General features: G+C 41.2%; 1 protein-coding gene across 3 annotated transcripts in view; it reads right to left on the minus strand.

Annotated features, from left to right (window-relative positions):
• The window catches only part of PAPOLG (poly(A) polymerase gamma), a 31,983-nt gene extending 15,806 nt beyond the window's left edge, over positions 1–16,177 (minus strand). For all 3 annotated transcript variants that reach the window (XR_014782681.1, XM_084799577.1, XM_084799576.1), the window contains exons 1-8: positions 15,892–16,177; positions 12,416–12,577; positions 11,079–11,145; positions 7,121–7,202; positions 6,794–6,903; positions 5,592–5,645; positions 3,228–3,339; positions 1,596–1,685 (exon numbers count right to left, since the gene is read on the minus strand). Coding sequence is in view for 2 of the 3 variants with exons in the window: in XM_084799577.1 (XP_084655703.1) it covers positions 1,596–1,685; positions 3,228–3,339; positions 5,592–5,645; positions 6,794–6,903; positions 7,121–7,202; positions 11,079–11,145; positions 12,416–12,577; positions 15,892–15,908 (694 nt within the window). In the remaining variant the exon portion in view is untranslated. The remainder of the gene's footprint in view (positions 1–1,595; positions 1,686–3,227; positions 3,340–5,591; positions 5,646–6,793; positions 6,904–7,120; positions 7,203–11,078; positions 11,146–12,415; positions 12,578–15,891) is intronic.
• Between the last annotated feature and the right edge of the window lie 4,073 nt (positions 16,178–20,250).

Here is a 20,250-nt window from a genome sequence, read left to right on the forward strand (position 1 = left end):
GGCTACTTAAAGTATCCAACAGCCACAGAGTTAGTTGGATTCGACACCACCATATAAAACCTTTCCATAGTTAAAGTTTTATGGAGAGATCTGCCTAGACTGGGTGAGACCTGGTGCCGGAGGGACAGTGCTGCTTCAGTGCAGTCACAAAAGAGCACTAAGGTCAGCCAAGGGCGCTCCGTACACATAATGGCAGCCCTCACTATTACAGTGGAGATGAGAAATGCATAGTGAAGAAGAGGTAAGAGAAAAGCAAACACCAGGGGGGAAAAAAAGAGCCATCACAATTCACATCCCCGCTGGGCTGGAAAGGAGGCTGTCTGACCCATGAGCTGCTGCAGTGGGCACCCTCGGCACCCTGAGTACTGGGACAGCAGCAGGAGCCACCATTCCTGTCTGCAGCTGTGGGTTCCTTTGTTAAGACAAAGTTTTGCTGGCCTTAAATATGTGACCCTCCAACCTCAGCCTCCTGGACACTGGAATTATTGGCATGTACCACCATGCCCAAGCTGTGTTTGTTATTACAAAGGAATTAAATAGCTTTTAAAAATTAAGTTTACAATGAAAAAATTACAAGCTATAACTAATTTATAATTGAAGGAAGAAAAAGACTTTTCTAAACCAGTGAGTCATAAAGCCTATAGAAGTGGTACTAATGTCCAGGCATTTACAATTACTCACTACTCACCCCCTGAAAGCAGCGTAGGTTCCGTGTTTTCCATTTGTCATATGTGTCTCCCACAGATCACACGCTGTCTTTTGCTGTACCTTACTGAGTCTAGGTTTCATTTATACAAAAGCACTTAACACTGTGTTTACAAAGGTCTCCGCTATTCACACAGTTTAAAGGCTACATAGGTTTTTAGGCGAGGAGCAATAGCTTTCCAGAGTCCAGGTAAACAGTAGGCCGTACCAACTAGGTTCATGTGGGCACATTCTATTTACACAGCCACAAAATCACCTAATGATTCATTTCTCAGATCATATCATCATTCTTCTTTGCTTTTAAAATCGTGTGTGTGTGTGTGTGTGTGTGTGTTATTCATGAACAGGTGTGTACAGGTACCTGCATATGCAGGCCAGAGGAGACCCTGGGTGTCTTCGTCTGTCTGTCCCTGGCTGATTCCCTTGAGTGTTACCTCGATGAACTTGAAGCGAGGGCAGCGGCCACAAGCCTCGGAGAGCCTCCTCCAGTGCTGAGGAGCCTTTCGCATGTGTGCTGGGGATTCAAGCTCAGCCCACGCAACAGGTGCTCCTAGCCACCGAGGCCCTCTTCAGCCCTCATGTCTCCACTCTGAGGCAGTGTCTGACTGTAGTTACAAATAATACAGACCATGCTATGTCAGAGCAGAACTAAGCAAAGGGCCTTTTGTGAGTCACACACAAACACTCTCTCTCATATATATGTGTGTATGTGGCTGTGTGTATGCATGTATACACACAGACCCACATACACACACCATTACACTTGGGAGCCATCTTCTCCAAGTTTACAGGCCACCAGCCTTCAACATCAATAAGGTCAGAGTTTTCATATGTGTTTCAATTACCACCAGCAGAAAATTAGAATTTTATAAACGACTTGGGGTACTTACGTTTTGCCCACAGTTTGACTGCTCTTAGGGTGAGCCTAAAAGTTTCTTTATTTGGCACTAAGTGCAAAATTTCATCAGTAACTCTACATCCTGAAAAAGACAAAACATTGATTCTTCACTAAATAAGAAAATTCAGTTAATTCAACAGTCTCTTAAACTTCAGGCTCTGAAATGCTACAAATATGAATGACAGTAAGTCATTCTGACAGTAAGTCAGAATACATACAAAGTTTGGAAACACACATGAAAAGGTCCTTTACTTTAGAGGGATTTAATCAGTAATAAAGGCCACTGTTGAAGAACAGATGGGTCTGAGTTCCTTTTCAGTTAATGCCTTCAAGTTTCAAAACTTATTATTTAATACAAGCCTTTCCACAAAGAAGTGTAATTCACTACCACATAAGTTGAGCATGGTGGTGCTGGACTTAAATTCCAGCACTCAGGAAGCAGAGACAGGTAGATTCTGAGTTCAAAGCCAGCCTGGTCTAAAAGCAAGTCCAGGACAGCCAGGGCTACACTGGGAGACCCTGTCTCAAAACCAACCAACCAAACCAACAAACAAAATGTAGAAGAACAGACTGTGGGTCAGTGGCTTCAGACTTGAAGAAGTCTGAGGTCAGTGACAGTGATTTCTCTAAGAAGCCTGCTGTTACCTTAGAGGTCACACAGGCAGTGGCAACACATCTTCACCACTATCACAGGCTCACAGATAAGACAAAGCAAACAGGAGGAGAGAAGTCTGCCATCATGTCAGCTGTACACTAATGCATCTGTTATTTTCAAGGATACTGGGTTACTTTGAGATAATGACTGAAGATAAACAGGGTTACACAGCTGGTTATTTAGTAGGTAATCTCCGATCTTGCCTCAAGGAAAACCTGACCCTGCTTACTATGGACTTAGGCTTTCAGGTTAAATTAGTTATAAATCACTTGTCTCTGCTATTGGGAGCCTTCTGATACTTTCAAGACTTGTGACAGAATTGGTACTAATATTAATCAATATAATTTAAAACCTACCTTATAATGAAATCTGCTAACATTTGGAAGATAAAATTAACTTTGTGAATTAACACTTTCCCAAAAGCCAGAGTATGATAGTAAAAGGACAAAACAAACAAACAGAAAACAAGCAAAGGCAAAAAGGTGCATTCAAAAGGCAAGACAGCTCACTAGATCAATGGGTATTAATTTGATAGAATGTATTATTAATTTATAATTGGTTTTTCATTTCTAGTCAACTATAAATATTCTAAACATTTTTTACTTATAATATGGTAAATACTGACATATAATCCAATGAACAAAAGTATTTTGGGGTTTTCAATAAATGTTAAATATTTACAAGGCTTTTGAGACCAATATGTTTATGAACCACAATTCTAAACATAATCTTTCAAATAAATTGTGCTTTTTAGAATGTTTAAATGAAATTATACCATTTTCCTAAAGTAAATTAGGCTTTAAAATTTCTGGTGTTGGTGACAGAATGCAAGATCTTTCATACACTAAACTATTTTCAGTTTTGTAGTTTGGCCAAGTCTTAAACTAGTCCATTAATAATTCTGCAAAAGGGCTTTATTTACTAAATTGTTTGCAAGGAGGTATCTGAGCTTTCTTTATAGAAACTTACCATTTAAACTTCGAATACACCGTATATCAAGGCTTCTCAGGCGAGAGTCGTCTCTTAGATCTAAATTATCTGATATGGTTTGTATTGCCAGTCTTGCAAAGACTAGATCAATCTTTGGGAAGAGGTTAAAAAAAAAAAAAGACCAATATTACTTCTCCTTGCCCATTCTCCTCAGCCTCAATTCATAACATAAGAAGCTTCAATGATCAGTTGGGATGTCCTACTAAACTTCAAAAGGCCCAAGAAGGTGACCTAACGTGGGACAGTAGCCACAAGTCTTGAAATAAAGATGGAAGATCCAGCAAACATTTACATTAACTCCCTCTTAAAACTCAACTAAAGTACTGGAAAATTTTTGTTTTGGTTTAGTTTAGTTTTGATTTTGTGACATAACCCACTAGAAAAATAAGACAAAAGAGCAGCGAAAGGCATGAGAGCTGGAAGGCAGGCAGACAGAAGGCAACAGACCCAGCCCACCTAAGACCTAAGAATACAGATTTAAATGTTTTTTGTTTTGTTTTGTTTTGGTTTTTTTAGGGAAATAAGGATAGGTAGCTATGAATAAATACATAAATAAGTTTATAAGAACATTTAGAAAATATATTTTTAGAAATTAAAAATAGGGCAGTGGAAATTATTACAAAGCTTGAAAGACAAGAAAACACTAAGAGGCAGAATAAAAATATTAAGATGTGGTTAATTAACTAAGAAAGGAGAATTTTGTGCTTGTGTTTTTATTTACTTTTAAAGAAGGCTGTTCTCTGGAGACTCAACACGGAAATGTTAGGATTCCACCAAAAAAAAAAAAGGCTTTGTGCAAACAAAGGCAGGAAATCTAAAAGAACTCAATTAAAGTTCCAAGAACTGAAGGACTTACGTTCTAAAAGGACTATTGCATGCCAGGCACATCAGTTAAAAACACACCAAAGCATATTATCATCATGAATTCTACAAGTATGAAGACAAAATAAAAACAAAACAACTAAATAAAACAAGAGACAAAATTGGTCATATATACAAAGAAAAACTCAAAGTGGTAATATACTTTTCTATAGCCCAGAAGCTACAAGACAATGAAGGCTTTAAAGTATGTAAAAAATAATTTCCTACCTAGAATGACGCACTCAGCAAAATTATGAATTCAGTGTTTTAAGCATGCAAGATAAAAAGAAAACAAATTCGTATTCAGGAATCCATTGGCTGAGCTCCAGTGAGATGGCAGAGCATCTAGAGAGAAGGCAATCCTACAGCAGGCCTAGAGCGTTAGTGAGATGGCAGAGCATCTAGAGAGAAGGCCATCCTACAGCAGGCCTAGAGCGTTAGTGAGATGGCAGAGCATCTAGAGAGAAGGCCATCCTACAGCAGGCCTAGAGCCTTAGTGAGATGGCAGAGCATCTAGAGAAGGCCATCCTACAGCAGGCCTAGAGCGTTAGTGAGATGGCAGAGCATCTAGAGAGAAGGCCATCCTACAGCAGGCCTAGAGCGTTAGTGAGATGGCAGAGCATCTAGAGAGAAGGCCATCCTACAGCAGGCCTAGAGCGTTAGTGAGATGGCAGAGCATCTAGAGAGAAGGCAATCCTACAGCAGGCCTAGAGCGTCAGTGAGATGGCAGAGCATCTAGAGAGAAGGCCATCCTACAGCAGGCCTAGAGCGTTAGTGAGATGGCAGAACATCTAGAGAGAAGGCCATCCTACAGCAGGCCTAGAGCGTTAGGAAGCTGGGAGAGGCCCACAGGGTGGCAGCTGTGCACGCGATGGCAGCAATCAGCTGAGACAAGATGTCTCAGTGGACTTTTTCCTAAGATGCTGATGACTTAAAGGAGATTCAGACAACCGTAGAGGACTGGGTTTAAATCAGACATAGGTATAACAACCCAACAAACAGAACTAAATAGTCACTAGCTCCCCAGGGGGAGACTGTTATAGAGCAAAGGAATGGTAATTCACTACACTCAGTACCGAGCCTTGAAAACTGTTAAGATAATAGATAATAAGGTCAATAGAACACTGCTTTGAACAAAATTACAGTAGTGCAATTATTTTAGATGATATGGGAATGAGAAAGGTTGTGAACAAACAGCATGAGGGGAGATGGATGCCTGTTCATTTTCCATGGAGAGTGGTCAAGAGAAACGGCAAGAGGTGAAAAGACTGCTTCTTAGTTCTTTAAACCGTGTGCTTAGTGCCAGGCAAGCTGGTACACAGCTGCGCTTGGACAGCCAGGAAGCCAGCTAGAGTCAGGGTGATACTGTCCCCAAACCCAAGCCCCAAGCCAAACATCAATGTGCCCATGCTAAGTCTGATGTTGAAACAAAACTTGAAGGTTAAATATTTAAATTGTAAAATTAAAAACAAAAACACTTACTTCAATACCATCAAATTCAAATTTTATAACAGGTACAAAAGCATCTTCTACAGCCTATAAAAGAGGAAGACAAAAAACAAAAACAAACACATGGGTTAGCCCTTTATTTTTCCTAACTGCTATCACCATGTGTTTTCTTATAATCTGTATTTTATTCAGTAAAAAGAATAAAGATGTTCTTGCCCTAGCATGCAGGTTAAGGCCTCTACTTCATAATTTGTCTTATTAGGTCACACACAGTGTTAACTTGTCTTGTTCAGAATGTCAGAAACTGGAAAGCAGAACTACTGTAACTGTGTATTATTTCTGGAGTCTAAATTGAAAAGTGATTATTTACAGAAAGCATTAAATGTAAACTGTATGGTGGCCCACTCCTCTGGTCCCGGTACTCAGGAAATGTTCAAGGTGATTGCTGGCTATAAAATGAGTTTGAGCCTAGGATGCATGAGAAAAAAAATTATAAAAAACATTAATGTTAAAAAGAGTAATTATTCAGAGCTTTTATATATCTATCCAAAAAGTACGCTAAGGGCTGGCTGAGTGCTTGACCTGCAAACATGGGCACAGCGGAGCAGCAGGGAGGAAGCAGGAGGGCTCCAGGCTGACTGGCCAGTAGGTTTACCCTCACTGATGGTTGCAGGGCAATGACAGACTCTGTCAACAGGAGGTAGACGATGCTCTTGAGGCTGACACTCAGAGTTGTCCTGGTGTCCATAAGCACACCCCAAGCATCTGATCATCTCCACACACTTGTAGATACATACAGACCCAATCGCCTGAGAACAGAGGCCAGTGCTTTATAGACTGCTAGTATGGAAATGCTACTTGCTAAATGAGGGACTACACATACACAGTCATTAAGTGAACCTTCCGCATTATCTTCTACAGCTAGACATATGTCAACCATTTAGCAGATACTACAGTCGGTGGTGTAACCCTCAGAACTATCTTCTGAAAGTCAGCATCGAGTCTCTGCTTTTCCAGATGAGAACGCGAGGCTCAGGCAAACGGCTGCTTGACAGATCTCAGCTACAAATGTAAAGTCTGGGTATAAATAGGGTCTACAGAGCTACAAAACCCATGTTCCTGATCTCTATGCATGATAACAAGATACAGCCACTTAGGAGACACGTCAGTAATCCTAAGTCCTTGCTTTTACAGCGGTTTCTAAGTTCAAAACAGCAGACACCAAGGGTACTTACTCTTAAGTTTCTAATGCCATCCTGATGCTTCAATTTGTCAAAAAAGGACTGAAAAAAATCTGATCTCTCTACATGTCTTGGGGCTACACAAAGTGCATCTATATCAGCACCTACAAAATAAAATTATTTCTTATTAAGAAGGTTGTATTTTCATTAGAGCTCACATAAACATGAACACAGAACTAATATGGAGTGCACAATACTGTTAGCAATGCTAATTAGCAGAAGTAAGACACTGGGAACTGTGCTCAGTACTTGCTAACTGGGAACAAGTAACACAGTTTACTAAAAATTCTTGTCACTAGAATTTAAGTAAAAAGCAGTTACCTTTGGTGTGTACTCCAAGCCTATAAGATCCAAATGTGAAAATTTTACCACCAACAGTAGCCACAACCGAAGGTGGGAGATTCTAAAATAAAGCAAAAGGCATTCAATAGTTTCAGTTATTTTGCTTAAGGAGCACCTAAATGTTTGCAGTCTTTTATTGCACAATTGATATACTGTACATTTGTCAATCTTGGTTAAGAGATGTGTAAAAAATACTTTTAGGCTCCTTTAAGGAACTCAACCTCAAAGCTAATAAATTGCATTTTTTTCCAATAAAAAAATCTTGGCCAATCCCATCTTCCCTTTAGTTTTTGCTACCTGCATGTTTAATTATTTCATCTCAGCTTTTGAGCCTTCATCAAGAATGAGGTCATTCTCCATGGGAGAGCACTTTATGAGAGCCAATGGAAAGACTTCAATTTAATTTTTTTGATTGTATCGGAATTTAAGAACACTACTTTTTAACGTCTTTCTGGGGCCAATTCCAAGAGCTTCTCAGATATTTCCAATTGTATTCTGATCTACTTAATACCCATACCTTAAACATTCTTCCTATGGTAAAAGCCAGACAGCCATTCTAACTCATTATTTCTGGTCCTCAATACTCTCACTGTCCAAATGTATCATTATTTTTCTTTTGTTTGTTTTTGTTTTGTGTTTTTGAGACAGGGTTTCTCTGTGTAGCCCTGGCTGTCCTGGAACTCGCTCTGTAGACCAGGCTGGAATCGAACTCAGAGATCGGCCTGCCTCTGCCTCCTGAATGCTGGGATTAAAGGCGTGCGCCACCACTGCCTGGCCACTCTTTATGGCTGAGTTTTTTTGTGCTTGTTTGAGACAGAGTTCCCCAGACTGGCATCACGTGAGATCCTAATCTTCCAGTCTCTATCTCTCAAGCACTGGGTTACAGGTCAACGCTGCCATATGCAGTTTTAACTTCCTGATTTTTAGTTTACATTCCTCACATGTGCTGCTTCCTTTCCCAACTCCTACTCCCTTACTCCAGGGTTTGTAACAGTTATCTTATTCCGCTGTAAAAGCTCGTCTATTCAATCTCATAAGCACCCTTTATAAAGCTAAGCACCAATGCCCTCTTCCTGAACTACTGAAGTAGTAATTCTTGGGCCTGCTACTGGAAATCTCCATAATGTGCTCCTATGGCCTTTCTTTCCTCAAGTTTAAATTGCCAAGGTATCTTATGACTTAAACTCCTTCCCTTGCATTTGTCGCTGTCCCTGCCTTGAACGCTTGTTTGCTCATCCTATCAGTGTCTTAGTACTATCCATCTTTCAAATTTCATGGTAAGTTCCATTTCCTTCTACGAAGCATTCCCTGATTATCTTTAACCCTGCAATTCACTTCTGTGTTCCTCTACCATTACAACCTCAAGTTATTTTGCGTGCGTGTGTGTGTGTGTTCTTGTGTGAGTATACAGTGGTCAGAGGTCAAGCCAAGTGTCTTTGTTGATCACTCTTCACTTTTTTTTTTTTTTTTTTGGACAGGGTTTCTCTGTAGCTTGTTACCTGGCTAGGCTGGCTGGCCAATGGCTGAGAGGAACCTTGGGTCTCCATCTGAGCAGCGCTGGGGTTAAGGTGTGTGGTGCCATACTCATTTATTTCTTTACCTATGTATTTCTTTACCTATGTATTTTTAATCAGGTTCTGGGGGTCTGAATTCACGTCCTCATGCTAGTGTGGCAAACACTCTTATCAACTGAGCTTTCTTTCCAGAGACATCTATGTGTGTCTACATTCTGCTATGTAACTGTCAGCTCTCCAACGGTAATGAAGCTCGTCAGAGGTGAGAACTGGGCTGACACTGCTCTTTATTTCCCCACACTAGTTCCAGATTACTGGTGACCAACCTGAATAAAATTATCTGTACAACAAGACACAGTTACTTCCTGTTTAATGTACATTAGTGTTTCAAGAATCACAACCTTAGTTAGAAAGGAGTCAATAAATTTATTAATGAGTCAAATTAATAAAAAGGATAAATAAGCCAGGCCACTTAAAAATGTTCATTTTACTTTTCTGTGTTGAAAAAAAAGGTGCACGCCTTTAATCCTACTTGGAAGGCAGAGGCAGGCAGATCTCTGTGAGCTGATGGCCAGCATGTTCTACAATACAGAGTTCCATAACAGTCAGGGTGACATAGTGAGATCCTGCTTAAAAAAAAAAAGGTTCCCTGCATTTTTATGAGAAAGTGTTACACTGAATTATATGATAAAATATTTTTATACAGCTGTAGAATTTAACTAAAAGTATTTTAGCTGTGTTTTGACTAGAGTATCTCAACAATATTCAAATAATCTTTGACTTAGCTTAAATCCCTGTTATTTTTCCCAAATTAGAATATACACAAATATTGATACAATCATTAGTTACTTTATCTCCTTGATAAATGTTATAATGGACTTATTCATGACTAGCATTTCACCTCCAGAATTTGACTTATCCAGCAGCCTTAGCTATTGATAGAATGCTCCTAACAGATCAGAAATGAGCCAGACAGCTTATTGGCCACAAACGTAAATAACGTAAAGATTAGATTAAATTTAATGACTAAAGTTGTAAGTCTTTAGAGGCTCATTACCTTACTCTTAGTCAACAGAACCAACCTTACAAATTCATCTTAAGTATAAAATAAATGAAAGCTATAAAAAAAGAATTCTAAATCCATAACCCAGGAAGTTTCTACATGTGTCTAGATCACAGGGCAGGAGGAGGACTGTGTGAGTAGACAGACTGAGACATCTACCTGAAACTGAGTACTGTTGAGGGAAGAGATGAGAGCACTGTAGGAACAGACCAACAACACCGCTTCAACTGCAAGACTTAGGGCCATTTGGTGAAGAGACAAACGGTTTAATGTGAGTAGTGAGTGTTTCTTCAAAGGTCCCCATGGTGTCAGGCTTGGTTGCTAGGATGGCGGGGTACTGGGCGGCAGTATGGACCTTAAGAGGCTGGGTGACTGGGTGGTAGGAGCTTGTCTTCAATGGGGATTATGGAGGATACCACTGGTTACTTCCTAGGTGGAGGTTAAGGCTTGCTCTGACATTGACTCCACTCCCGTCACTGTATCTACTGCCCCTGCCTCCCACTACCACTCAAAACAGCAGGGTCATCTGAACCTGGACTTGACCTCCTGGTGCTGTGTGCTAGCTCAGCCTTTTCTTCCTAAGCAGTCTTATCTTTAAGACACTGAGAGATAACCATCTGACCACCTAGGTGGACATGCCCTATCTCATCCTAGTACAGTCAGTAAGTAAACTAGTCACACAACAAATCAGAAAACTCACACTCTAAAACCCTCTAAGAAGGCAGAAAAACTAGGTAAGTTCCAGGAGGAAAATACTGCATAATTATAAACCAGGATTTGCAAACTTTTATGTCTGAAGATCCAAGCAAGTGCAGTAAGAGAATTCCACATGAGAAACACAGAGCAGTCACCATGCCAGAGAAAACAGGGATACTGGGGGCTATGAGGCGCTGGAGAGCAGGAAGCCAGTCTCATTCAAGCCTCCTTGTGCTATGCTCAAAAGCAAGGCCAGTGTTGCCAGATGGGCTACTTTGTAAGAAGTCTAAAGTTAAGATCTCCTGAAACTGAAAATTCTGGCCCAGTACATGGGAGTCAAACTAGACCATTTAAAATGAAATACTCATATAAAGATTTTGATATAGTTGCAAGTTCTGAAAGTTAAAACTAATGAATTGACCTGTGTTTCATTTGTTCACAACCTGGCACATACTACTATTCTACAAAAAAGACAACCATAATAAAATACAACTGCCCTGTGCAAGCAAGGCAAAAGGCATCCTTCCAAAGATACAAAAGTAGACATTCCTACATATATAAAGTTACTATGAAGCACAAATGCAGAGTCTATTTTAAAGTATTTCAGATAATTTGACTTTTACACATCATTGTTAGAATGAATTCTATGCAGTTTCAATCTTACCTTACTTTCACTGATGTCAGAAATCCATTCTTTTACTAAATTGTTCAATTTACCAAGAACAACCAGCCTATAATAAAGGAAGAGAACTTTAGATTTAAACTTTAAGACAAAACCAAAAACTAAACAATATTAAAGAAATAAACACACAGGTAGAAACTTTGTATCAATACTACATTAAATTCAGCTTGTGTATGTGCTTATGCTATCACATCTGTTGATACGCAGCACATCTGAGCGATCTAAGAATGCCAGACATGATAATTGTGATGATATTTTGGTCTTTGAGTTGTCTTCAAAATTTAAAAACACTACTACAAACTCCCAAGTTACCTTCAATTAGGCTAACTGAACTGTCAACTCTGCTTTATCAAAGAATTGTATCAATTCAGTGTGGTACAGGAGACTAGCATTTTCTCTCACTGGTGCTCAGGGATTTCTGTATAATTACAGTAGGTAATTTTTATTAATTAGTACTTAACTAATGCAGTTTGATATTATTAAACTTAAAACCAATGGCATAAACACCCACATTAAAAAAAAAAAAAGATGAGTTTAGGCATCCTATAATTGCACAGAAAACTCTCTCTTGATTCTTCCAAACTTGCTTCCTTCCCAGTCTTCCCCAGAAACTGATGGAAGTCCACCAAGTAAGATGCAGAGTCTGAAACTTATGGAATCATCTTTGGGAACTGTCTCTATTTGTCATTAAGTAACTCTACTTTTAGCACTTCTGGACTATACTGTTTATTCCCACTGCTGGCCTGAGGGTCTGGCACCATTATTCCCAATCTGACCTGTTATACTGACCTTTTAACTAGTCCTCTGCTTCTGCGCTTGTCCTAAGCCCACCGCCCTTACGGACTATTCCCAATATAGCGGCTATACCACAAGATGGATCACGCCAATCTTCTTCTCAAAACCCTCCTGGGTTTCAATTTCCAAGTCTTACAGTGCCTTACAAGGCGCCCTGTCCTCCAAGCTCCTCCTGTTTCTCAATAGACACACTGCACACTTACCTTAGGCTCTGCCCAGGACACTTTCCCTCCACACACACATCCACACGGCTCCCTTCCTTTTAATGACGTCTTCTCTAAAGACTTTTAGCCTCAAATTAATTTTTCCCACCAGCACTTAATCATGTTTAGAACTATTTATCTGACTAGTTGTTAAGTCTCCTTTTCTAATCCATATTAAAAATTTAAGTCCCAAGAGAGCCAAAATTGTTCTTTTGGGGGGCATTTTTATATACTTAGGCAGGAATCGCTAGGCAGTCAGTATGTGTGAGTTAATGACTAAATTATATACTGTAAAAATGCTTTATAGTTTCAATGACATACCTGTGGTTCAATTCTTCCTCATCTTCAAATACTCCAAATGGTTTCATAGCATCAATTAATTTCTGTGTATAAATATGATCAATTTCTTTAGGACATGCCAAACTAATTGGAGAGGTAATTCCATAATGCTTTTGTTGACGCTGGCTGTCCAGCATGGTGTTTCTGTTCAAGAAAAAAGAAACAGTGGAAAAAAATTTAACACATTGTTTCATGTGGACACACTGAACCTCTTAATCCACTCAAGTTATTTAAGCTGCCTTAAAAGTTTGTGGAACATTACCAAAGAAATCACTTAAAAAATAAAAAGGAAAGGTGGCTATTTTGTCTTTATCAAGGGCTTTTCGTACAGCTTCCATGGTTAAGATGTCTTTTTGGGCCCAAAGCAGAATATGTTGGCATCGAGACAACTATATCAACACCATTCAGTTCAAACGCAAAGAGCCGAGTGGGATCTGCGCCAGTGCTGCTCCACTCCTCCTTGCAGACTGAGTCAAGTGCCGTCTACATTATGGAATCTTTGAAAGCAGTCAAACACTTGAAAGACACTCTTAGTAAAAACAATGGTCTTCCTACAAATAAAGGAACAAAACAACCCATCATAAGGTCCTTAGGATATAATTTAGCTTTACAAAGAAATCACAACTAGGCTAGTCCTTGGGAAAGCTACGTTCACAAACACCTCTTCCTTGAATCTAACATTTTATAACTGTATTCTCCTCATTTTAGACTAGAACTCATATCTTTTCCACACTGAATAACTGTCAAATTCTTTACATTAAATAGCAATCTTTTAAAGGATACAAGTGACCCATAATAGACTTTAGCCAGTAAAAAAAAATTATAATCTCAGATAAAGCCACCATAGAACTTCTGACTACATCTATGACTAAAAGATACAGGGTCAAGTTTGTTACAAAAGTAAAAATGAGCATGTACTCTAACTGCTAGCGACCTTTCTTCATATTTGCATAAGGAGCTTTCATAGCAGTAAGAATGTAATCTCAAAATAAAAGACAGTCTTTTAATGAGCAAATTAGCCCTTTAAAAAATAACAGAGAGGAAAAAAAGAGTTTAATAAATGGGATAGGCATAGTAGCCCATGCCTCTAATGCCTTCATTCAGAAGGCAGAAGGTAGAAGAATCTGAATTCAAAGCCTGGGCTACATAGTAACACCTTCTCACTAAAGAAAGGTCATTGGACACTAGGATTTCTTTCGTTTTGAGACAGGGTCTTACTTTGTAGCTCTAACTGCCCTGGAATTCACTATGTAGACTAGCCTCTGTCTCCTGGGGCTAGGATTAAAGGTGTGTGCTCCTATGCCTGGCTCTAGGATTAATTCTAACATTCTATAGCACAGTAGGGCAACTGGTATTATGGATAATAATCAACAAATGTGATAGACATGCCAATTACTTTAAACTGATCACTATATAAATTATGTACAACCGTGTCAGTTTATAATTTTAAACACCACAAAAATACAACAGTGGTTAGTTCTTAACTGCTTAAAGCATTGGCTTTGGGCTGGAGATATAGCTCAGTGACACAGTGTTTATCTAGCATGTGGGGGCCCTGGGTTCTACCTCTGCACCAAAAACTCACAAAACAACAGTGGCTTATTACGAGTAAATCCACAAACTAAAGCATGTTCTTCAGCTGGAAGTTTTATGAGATGGGGAGAAAGAGAATACGACAGAAGACAGGATAGCTTAGCCAGGTGTGTAGGCACAAGGCCTAATCCCAGCAGTCTGGAGGTACAGGCAGCAGAGAGCTCCTGGCCAGTCTGGGCCATGTGGAACTTCATCTCAACAAACCAGCCTATATGCCTTTGAAATGACTGCATGAAAAGGAATGGCAAAGCCAACCTTAATCTAGCTCCCATTTTTATCTTACTGTAGAACAAACAAAACTTCAATTAATTGTTTCAAGTTGTATTTCTCCTTAAAGATGTGACTGTTCTCTATCTAAGAGTTAAGATTGTCTGAGCAGGCTTAGGCGTGATAAATACATGACACCGATGGATTTTTCACATAATCAATCCCAACGGCAATTCTGAGAAGTAGGGCTCAAAAAAGTGCTATGTGACTGACATAGAGGGCCTGAGGTTCAACAAACCTCCTACTACCTCACCATTCTCTCCTCCGTAAGTACTTCAGCTCTGACAATCTAATTCCTTGTTTCGCTTTACTTGTATCCTCAAAAAGCTGGCTATTTAGGACTCTCCTGAGCTCCAAATTCAAACCCTAGGTTTCTAAACCTCTCTTGTGGAAGACTGGGAAAATAAATGCCATGCCCTTCAACCTATGAATTTCGCTTACAAGTAAAGACCTTACAGAAATTTTTTTTGCAGGTACACAAGATAGGTAAATAGAAGGTTTGTTGACATTCTGTAAAAACTTTTAAATAACCCACAATAGTCACTAAAAGGACTACACTGGGGTGGGTTTATAAATGGAATATATTAGTTAATAAAAATTAATTAGAAATGAAAATATTAACATAAAGGTCAGAGAGAACATGTTCTAAAGAACCAGTGTGCAAGGTAGTAACTGTGATACCTATAAACAATTTAAAGCAAGTACAATGTGTCACAGGCACATGGATATGTAGTATCAACATTAAAAAGGCAGCCTCAATAAACACCAAATTCAGTACTTTGGGGCCTCGGAAGGGCAACGTGAATGGAGCCAGAGAAGGGATAGGCGAGTCCTTCAGATGTACTGGAATGCTTGACTTCTTTTAAAAGAAAGATGAAAGATTAAAGAGGTAAGATCACACCCCAAGTTACTCTTTGGAAGAAATGGGTGGTGGCTACACAAGCGGTGTTTTTGTTTTTCTGTATGTTTAAATTACTTCCGGATAAAAGTGAAAGGTAAGAAGCTCTAATAAATTCTAGGCAAGTACAGAAACTGCTTGACTTCTTTCTCGGTGTGTGAGCAAGAGATGCAGCCCGGTAGATACCGTGGGCCGGTGGGAAGGAATAAGGGATACATAGGGGTTTTAGCCTTTCTCCCAGAGCAACCCCAAACCTACGGGCCAGGGCTAGGTCGTTGCCTCCTGAAACCCTCAAGACAGCAGCGGGTCCGGCCGGCCGGGAGGTGGGGGAGGCAGGGGGATGGTATTTGCGCCAATGCAGACAGGAGCAGACGGGCTCAGACAGGGCTGGGGGTCAGGAGAGTGACCGACCGTTTTCTCCTAAGCCACACGCGCCTTTCCCCCTTATCCTGGTCTGGGGGAGTCCTCAAGGGGCGGGCGGCGGGGAACGGGGGTGGGGGTGGCTGACGGCGACTCCCGGGTCCCCCGCAGGGCGGCCAGGTGAGCCGCGGGTAGGGGAGGTTGCCCTTGCGGAGTGGCGGGCAGCGGGCAGCGGAGGTCCCGGCCGGGTGGCCGGCTGCGCAGGGGCTGGAAGCCGCGGGGCTGCCCACCTCGGCGCACCTCTCTCCACCTCGCCCTCAACCGCCGCCCCCCAACTTACGCAGACATCTCTTTCATCGCTTCCTGCGTCTCTCTCCCCAGCGAGTGTCTTTTCGCTCTGGAGTCCTGGTCTTGCCGTCTCTTCCTTCCTTCCTTCCTCTGTCCACTTCCCTTCGCTCGCTTGCAGCTCGCTCGCTCGCTCACTTCCCGACTCACTACGGCCGAGGCATTCAACCGAGTAGTGGAAACACCACAAAACCGGCTCTATTTATGACAATACAGCGCGGCCGCGGCCAATATGGCGCAGCTTCCCAGGCTGCCTCTCGCCCTCTGCGGCCCCGCCCCTGGAGTCCCGGGCCCGCCCACAGCCACGCCCACAGCCTGGAGCAGCTCCTGGGTCCCGCCCACCTCAAGTGTGTGCCGCGGGTGGTGGAGCGAACACATCTGTCAGTGTTGGGTCGACCCTTTCTTTTTTTCTTTCTTTCTTTTCTTTTTTTGTTTGTTGTTGTTTTTGTTTTTTGAGACAGGGTTTCTCTGTGTAGCCTTGGCTGTCCTGGACTCACTGTGTAGACCAGGCTGGCCTCGAACTCACAGAGATCCACCTGCCTCTGCCTCCCCAGTGCTGGGATTAAAGGCGTGCACCACCACGCTCGGCGACCCTTTCTGTGGGACTGTCAATCCAGCCAAACCTTTGGGAAAGTCATTTGTCAGGTTTTCCTTATTTCTGCAAAAATGCATCTAGAAAAGACCGCCACTTTACCCGATACCGTTTCTTTTTGTTGTTGCTTTGTTTTTGTTTTTGTTTTTGTTTTCCAGATAGGGTTTCTCTGTGTAGCCCTGGCTGTCCTGTACTCGCTTTGTAGACCAGGTTGGCCTCGAACTCACAGCAATCCACCTGCCTCTGCCTCCTGAGTGCTGGGATTAAAGGTGTGTGCCACCACACCCGGCTCTAATACCGTTTTAACTAACTCTTCCATTTTGTCGCCTTAACGTCACACCCAAGGACCTGAGACTTTAACGCAATCATTCCAGGGAAGAAAGCTTGTAAATAAATTAGTCTTGTATCTTTCCCCTCGCAATGCCTCTTCCAAGCTCCAATGTATGACTTTGTGGTATTTAGCTGAGAGGCTGAACATAATTGCTACCAGTTAGCTAGCCATAGGATAAATTCAAGACCACTCCCCCCACTCCCAAAACCTCACAGTTTCAAACAGTGAAAAATCATATTCTGTGTGATTATGAAGGTGAAAATGAGGGATAAAGTGACCAATTTTAAAATGTTAAAGGCTAAAAGAAAATTCTAACCGTGTTCTTTTTCCCTCTGGGAGTCAAGCATGCTTGTTTGAGGAATGTGACTCAGTCACAAGGAAGGAGGTGACCTTCTGAATTATTCATTCTAAGTATTTATTGAAAATCTGGTCTGTCAATTTGTCATAGAACTGATGCATAGAAACAGACGTGTTGTTTGACCTCATCAAGTTCAGAATTTCCCCGTCAGAGGGTGGAGCAACACTTCACATCTGAGTGATACTCTGCTGCCGCTGCAGAAGTATGTGTCACACACTGTGGAAACTAGATTTGTACCCTCAAGTTTACTGTCCAGTGGCTGAGAATATATATATATATATATATATATATTCTATTAAATACAGGTGGCCTCCCCCTAAACATGGGTGGAAAACTCGCTGGTAGCTTCCTAAAAGAGGGGATCCTGTATAAGTTAGCAGGAGTTGAGAGCAAAGATCTTCATAGGTGGTAGGAAGACAAAATCTGTTCCAGGAGGTATGGAGCAGTAGCTAGGGTGGGAATTGTGAAAAGCAGACCAGTGTTTGTTATTTGCTAGTTTCATGACCTCCATCTTTACCCCCTGAGCCTTATTCATTCTCCCATTTTTAAGCTTTAAAAAAATTTTTTGATATGCATATCTAATAAGAACACTTTGCTACACAATCATCACGTCCCTACGCTCAGCCACCATTGATAAGTAGCAGAAAGGGGAGTGACCCTCAAGCAAGCCTTGCAACTCACGAAAGCCTCTCAGCTCACTTTTCCTTCAACGTTTTTTCTTCATTGTGAATGTTGGAGGTGCCTTCCAGCATGTCCTGCCTTCACCCACAGTTTATTGGCTCCTCTGAGAAGAGAGATCACCTTCTGTGGCTTAGTTCTATTGTAATGCTCAGTTCGTTCAGCAATGACTTTTAGCATAAGTCCCTGGGCTTCTTATGTAAAGTCCCCGTTGGCTGGTAGAGTTGTGGACAGTCCACCTGATCCACAAACTCCGTATTTTCAGATTCAACCAACTTCAACCTCATTTAAGTTGTCAAAGATGAAGTCCTATCCACTCTGAAGAGTAAAGATGTATACTTTTTTCTCTCATTTCATAAGCTTGTTTTTTTTTTTTTTTTTTTTTTTTTTTAAAGATCCTGCTGCCTCTGCCCTTTTTGAGTGCTGGGATTAAAAGCGATTGCCACCACACCTGGGCTAGTGGCACACATTTTAAATCCCAGCACTTGAAGGGCAGAGGCAGGCGGATCTCTTTGAGTTCAAGCCTGGACTACAAAAACCAAGTCCAGATCAGTCAATGCCACAGAGAAACTCTGTCTTGAAAAAATGAAGAAGAAGAAGGAGGAGGAGGAAGAAGAGGAGGAGGAGGAGGAGGAGGAGGAGGAGGAAAATATATGTGCTATATCCTACTCCCTCAAACTATTTATGCTGTTTGAAGTAATATAAACAATATAGAGATTATTTTGACTGTACAGGTAGCTACCCATAGGTTATTTGCAATATATTAGATATTTTTGTCATTACTTTTTATTTATATATTTTTTACACTGCATTAAGCATTATAATTAATCTATAGATAGTTTAAAGTAATGGGATGATATCTGTAGTTTATAATATGGCAAATGCGGTACCATATTATACAGAGGGACATGAACAGCTATAGGTTCCAGGAGTAGAACTGAGGTTACCAGGCAAACACTTGTCCCTGCTATGTTATCCAGACAGCCCTCAAAAGCCTCTTGTTTAAAAGAGTTAGTGAGGTATTTAAAAGATTTCCCATGTCAAATCTCTGGCTTTTCCTGGTCTATGCTTGTGGCGTAAGGCTCCAGAGGTCTCTGAGTGATTAAAAAAAAAAAAAAAGCCTTGCTAGAATCAGGCATAATGGTGCATGCCTGTAATTCCAGCGCTTAGACGGTAGAGGCAGGAGGATCAGGAGTTCCAAGTCTTCCTTATTTCCATAGTGTTTAAGGCCAAACAAGGATACATGAAACTGTTTAAAGGCCACTACCGCCCCTTGCTTTGATAGCAGAGGCTTTGCTCTGTATGTTGAGGTGTGAGATGCAGCAAAGCAAGCAAGGTAGCAATCAAGAGCTTTCCAGGGAGGCATCTTAAGAGCCTTCAGTTCGGAATGTGGACCCTGGCTCCCGGCTCTTTGGTTTCCCCTCCACGTTTTTGGATGAGCAGAAAAAGTCTTTACACCAATTAAAAACCTCCCCACTCCCTGCCCCCCACCTCCAGAACTTGGGGAAACAACACATAAACACAGAAGACCAGGAGGTAGATTTCTTGCTTCTCTCCAAATGGAAGCCAAGATTAATTATGGGACTCACCTGTTCCTGACGCAGGTGGGCTAACAGACTGTGGCTGTGCGCTCTCGGAGGCAGCCTTGGCAAATTCACTTGCTTTGATTAACTCACTCTTTCTCAGCAGGTCCGAAAGGCAGGCACAGGATGCAGCGCTTGATTTGCAATGTGTTGATTTTGCTCTTTGTCCTTTTTTTTTTGTTGTTGTTTGGTTTGTTTTGTTTTGTTTGTTTGTTTGTTTTTTTGAGACAGGGTTTCTCTATGTAGCTTTGGCTGTCCTAGACTCGCTTTGTAGACCAGGCTGGCCTCGAACTCACAGCGATCCGCCTGCCTCTGCCTCCCAAGTGCTGGGATTAAAAGCGTGTGCCACCACGCCCGGCTTTGTTTTTGTTTTTTTTAAGACAGGGTTTCTCTGGGTAGCCTTGGCTGTCCAGGACTCGATTTGTAGACCAGGCTGGCCCTGTAATCACAGCGATCCGCCTGCTTCTGCCTCCCAAGTGCTGGGATTAAAGGCGTGACTACATGCCTGGCCTGCCTTTTGTCTTTAGCAGTTGGAGATTAATAGGTAAAAAAAAGGATTTAAAATTTCAACCAGCCTTCTTCTAAGCACTTGACTGCTTAGTTGTCACTGGCAGCTTCAGCACTTTGATTTCCTGAGTCAATCAGGTATCCTGTTGCTTTTTCTAACGTGGGTTATACTGCAGAGAAAGACAAGCCTTCTAAAAACTTCAGCTGTCACTCTGGATCTAACAAAAAGCTATTGTGAAAATACACCTTTGTCAGACTTTTCATATTATTTAAGCTGGCATTTTAAACAAATCAGACATTTCTGA

The sequence above is a fragment of the Acomys minous genome (assembly GCF_964271855.1).
Source record: "Acomys minous genome assembly, chromosome: 10".
Taxonomy (NCBI): domain Eukaryota; kingdom Metazoa; phylum Chordata; class Mammalia; order Rodentia; family Muridae; genus Acomys; species Acomys minous.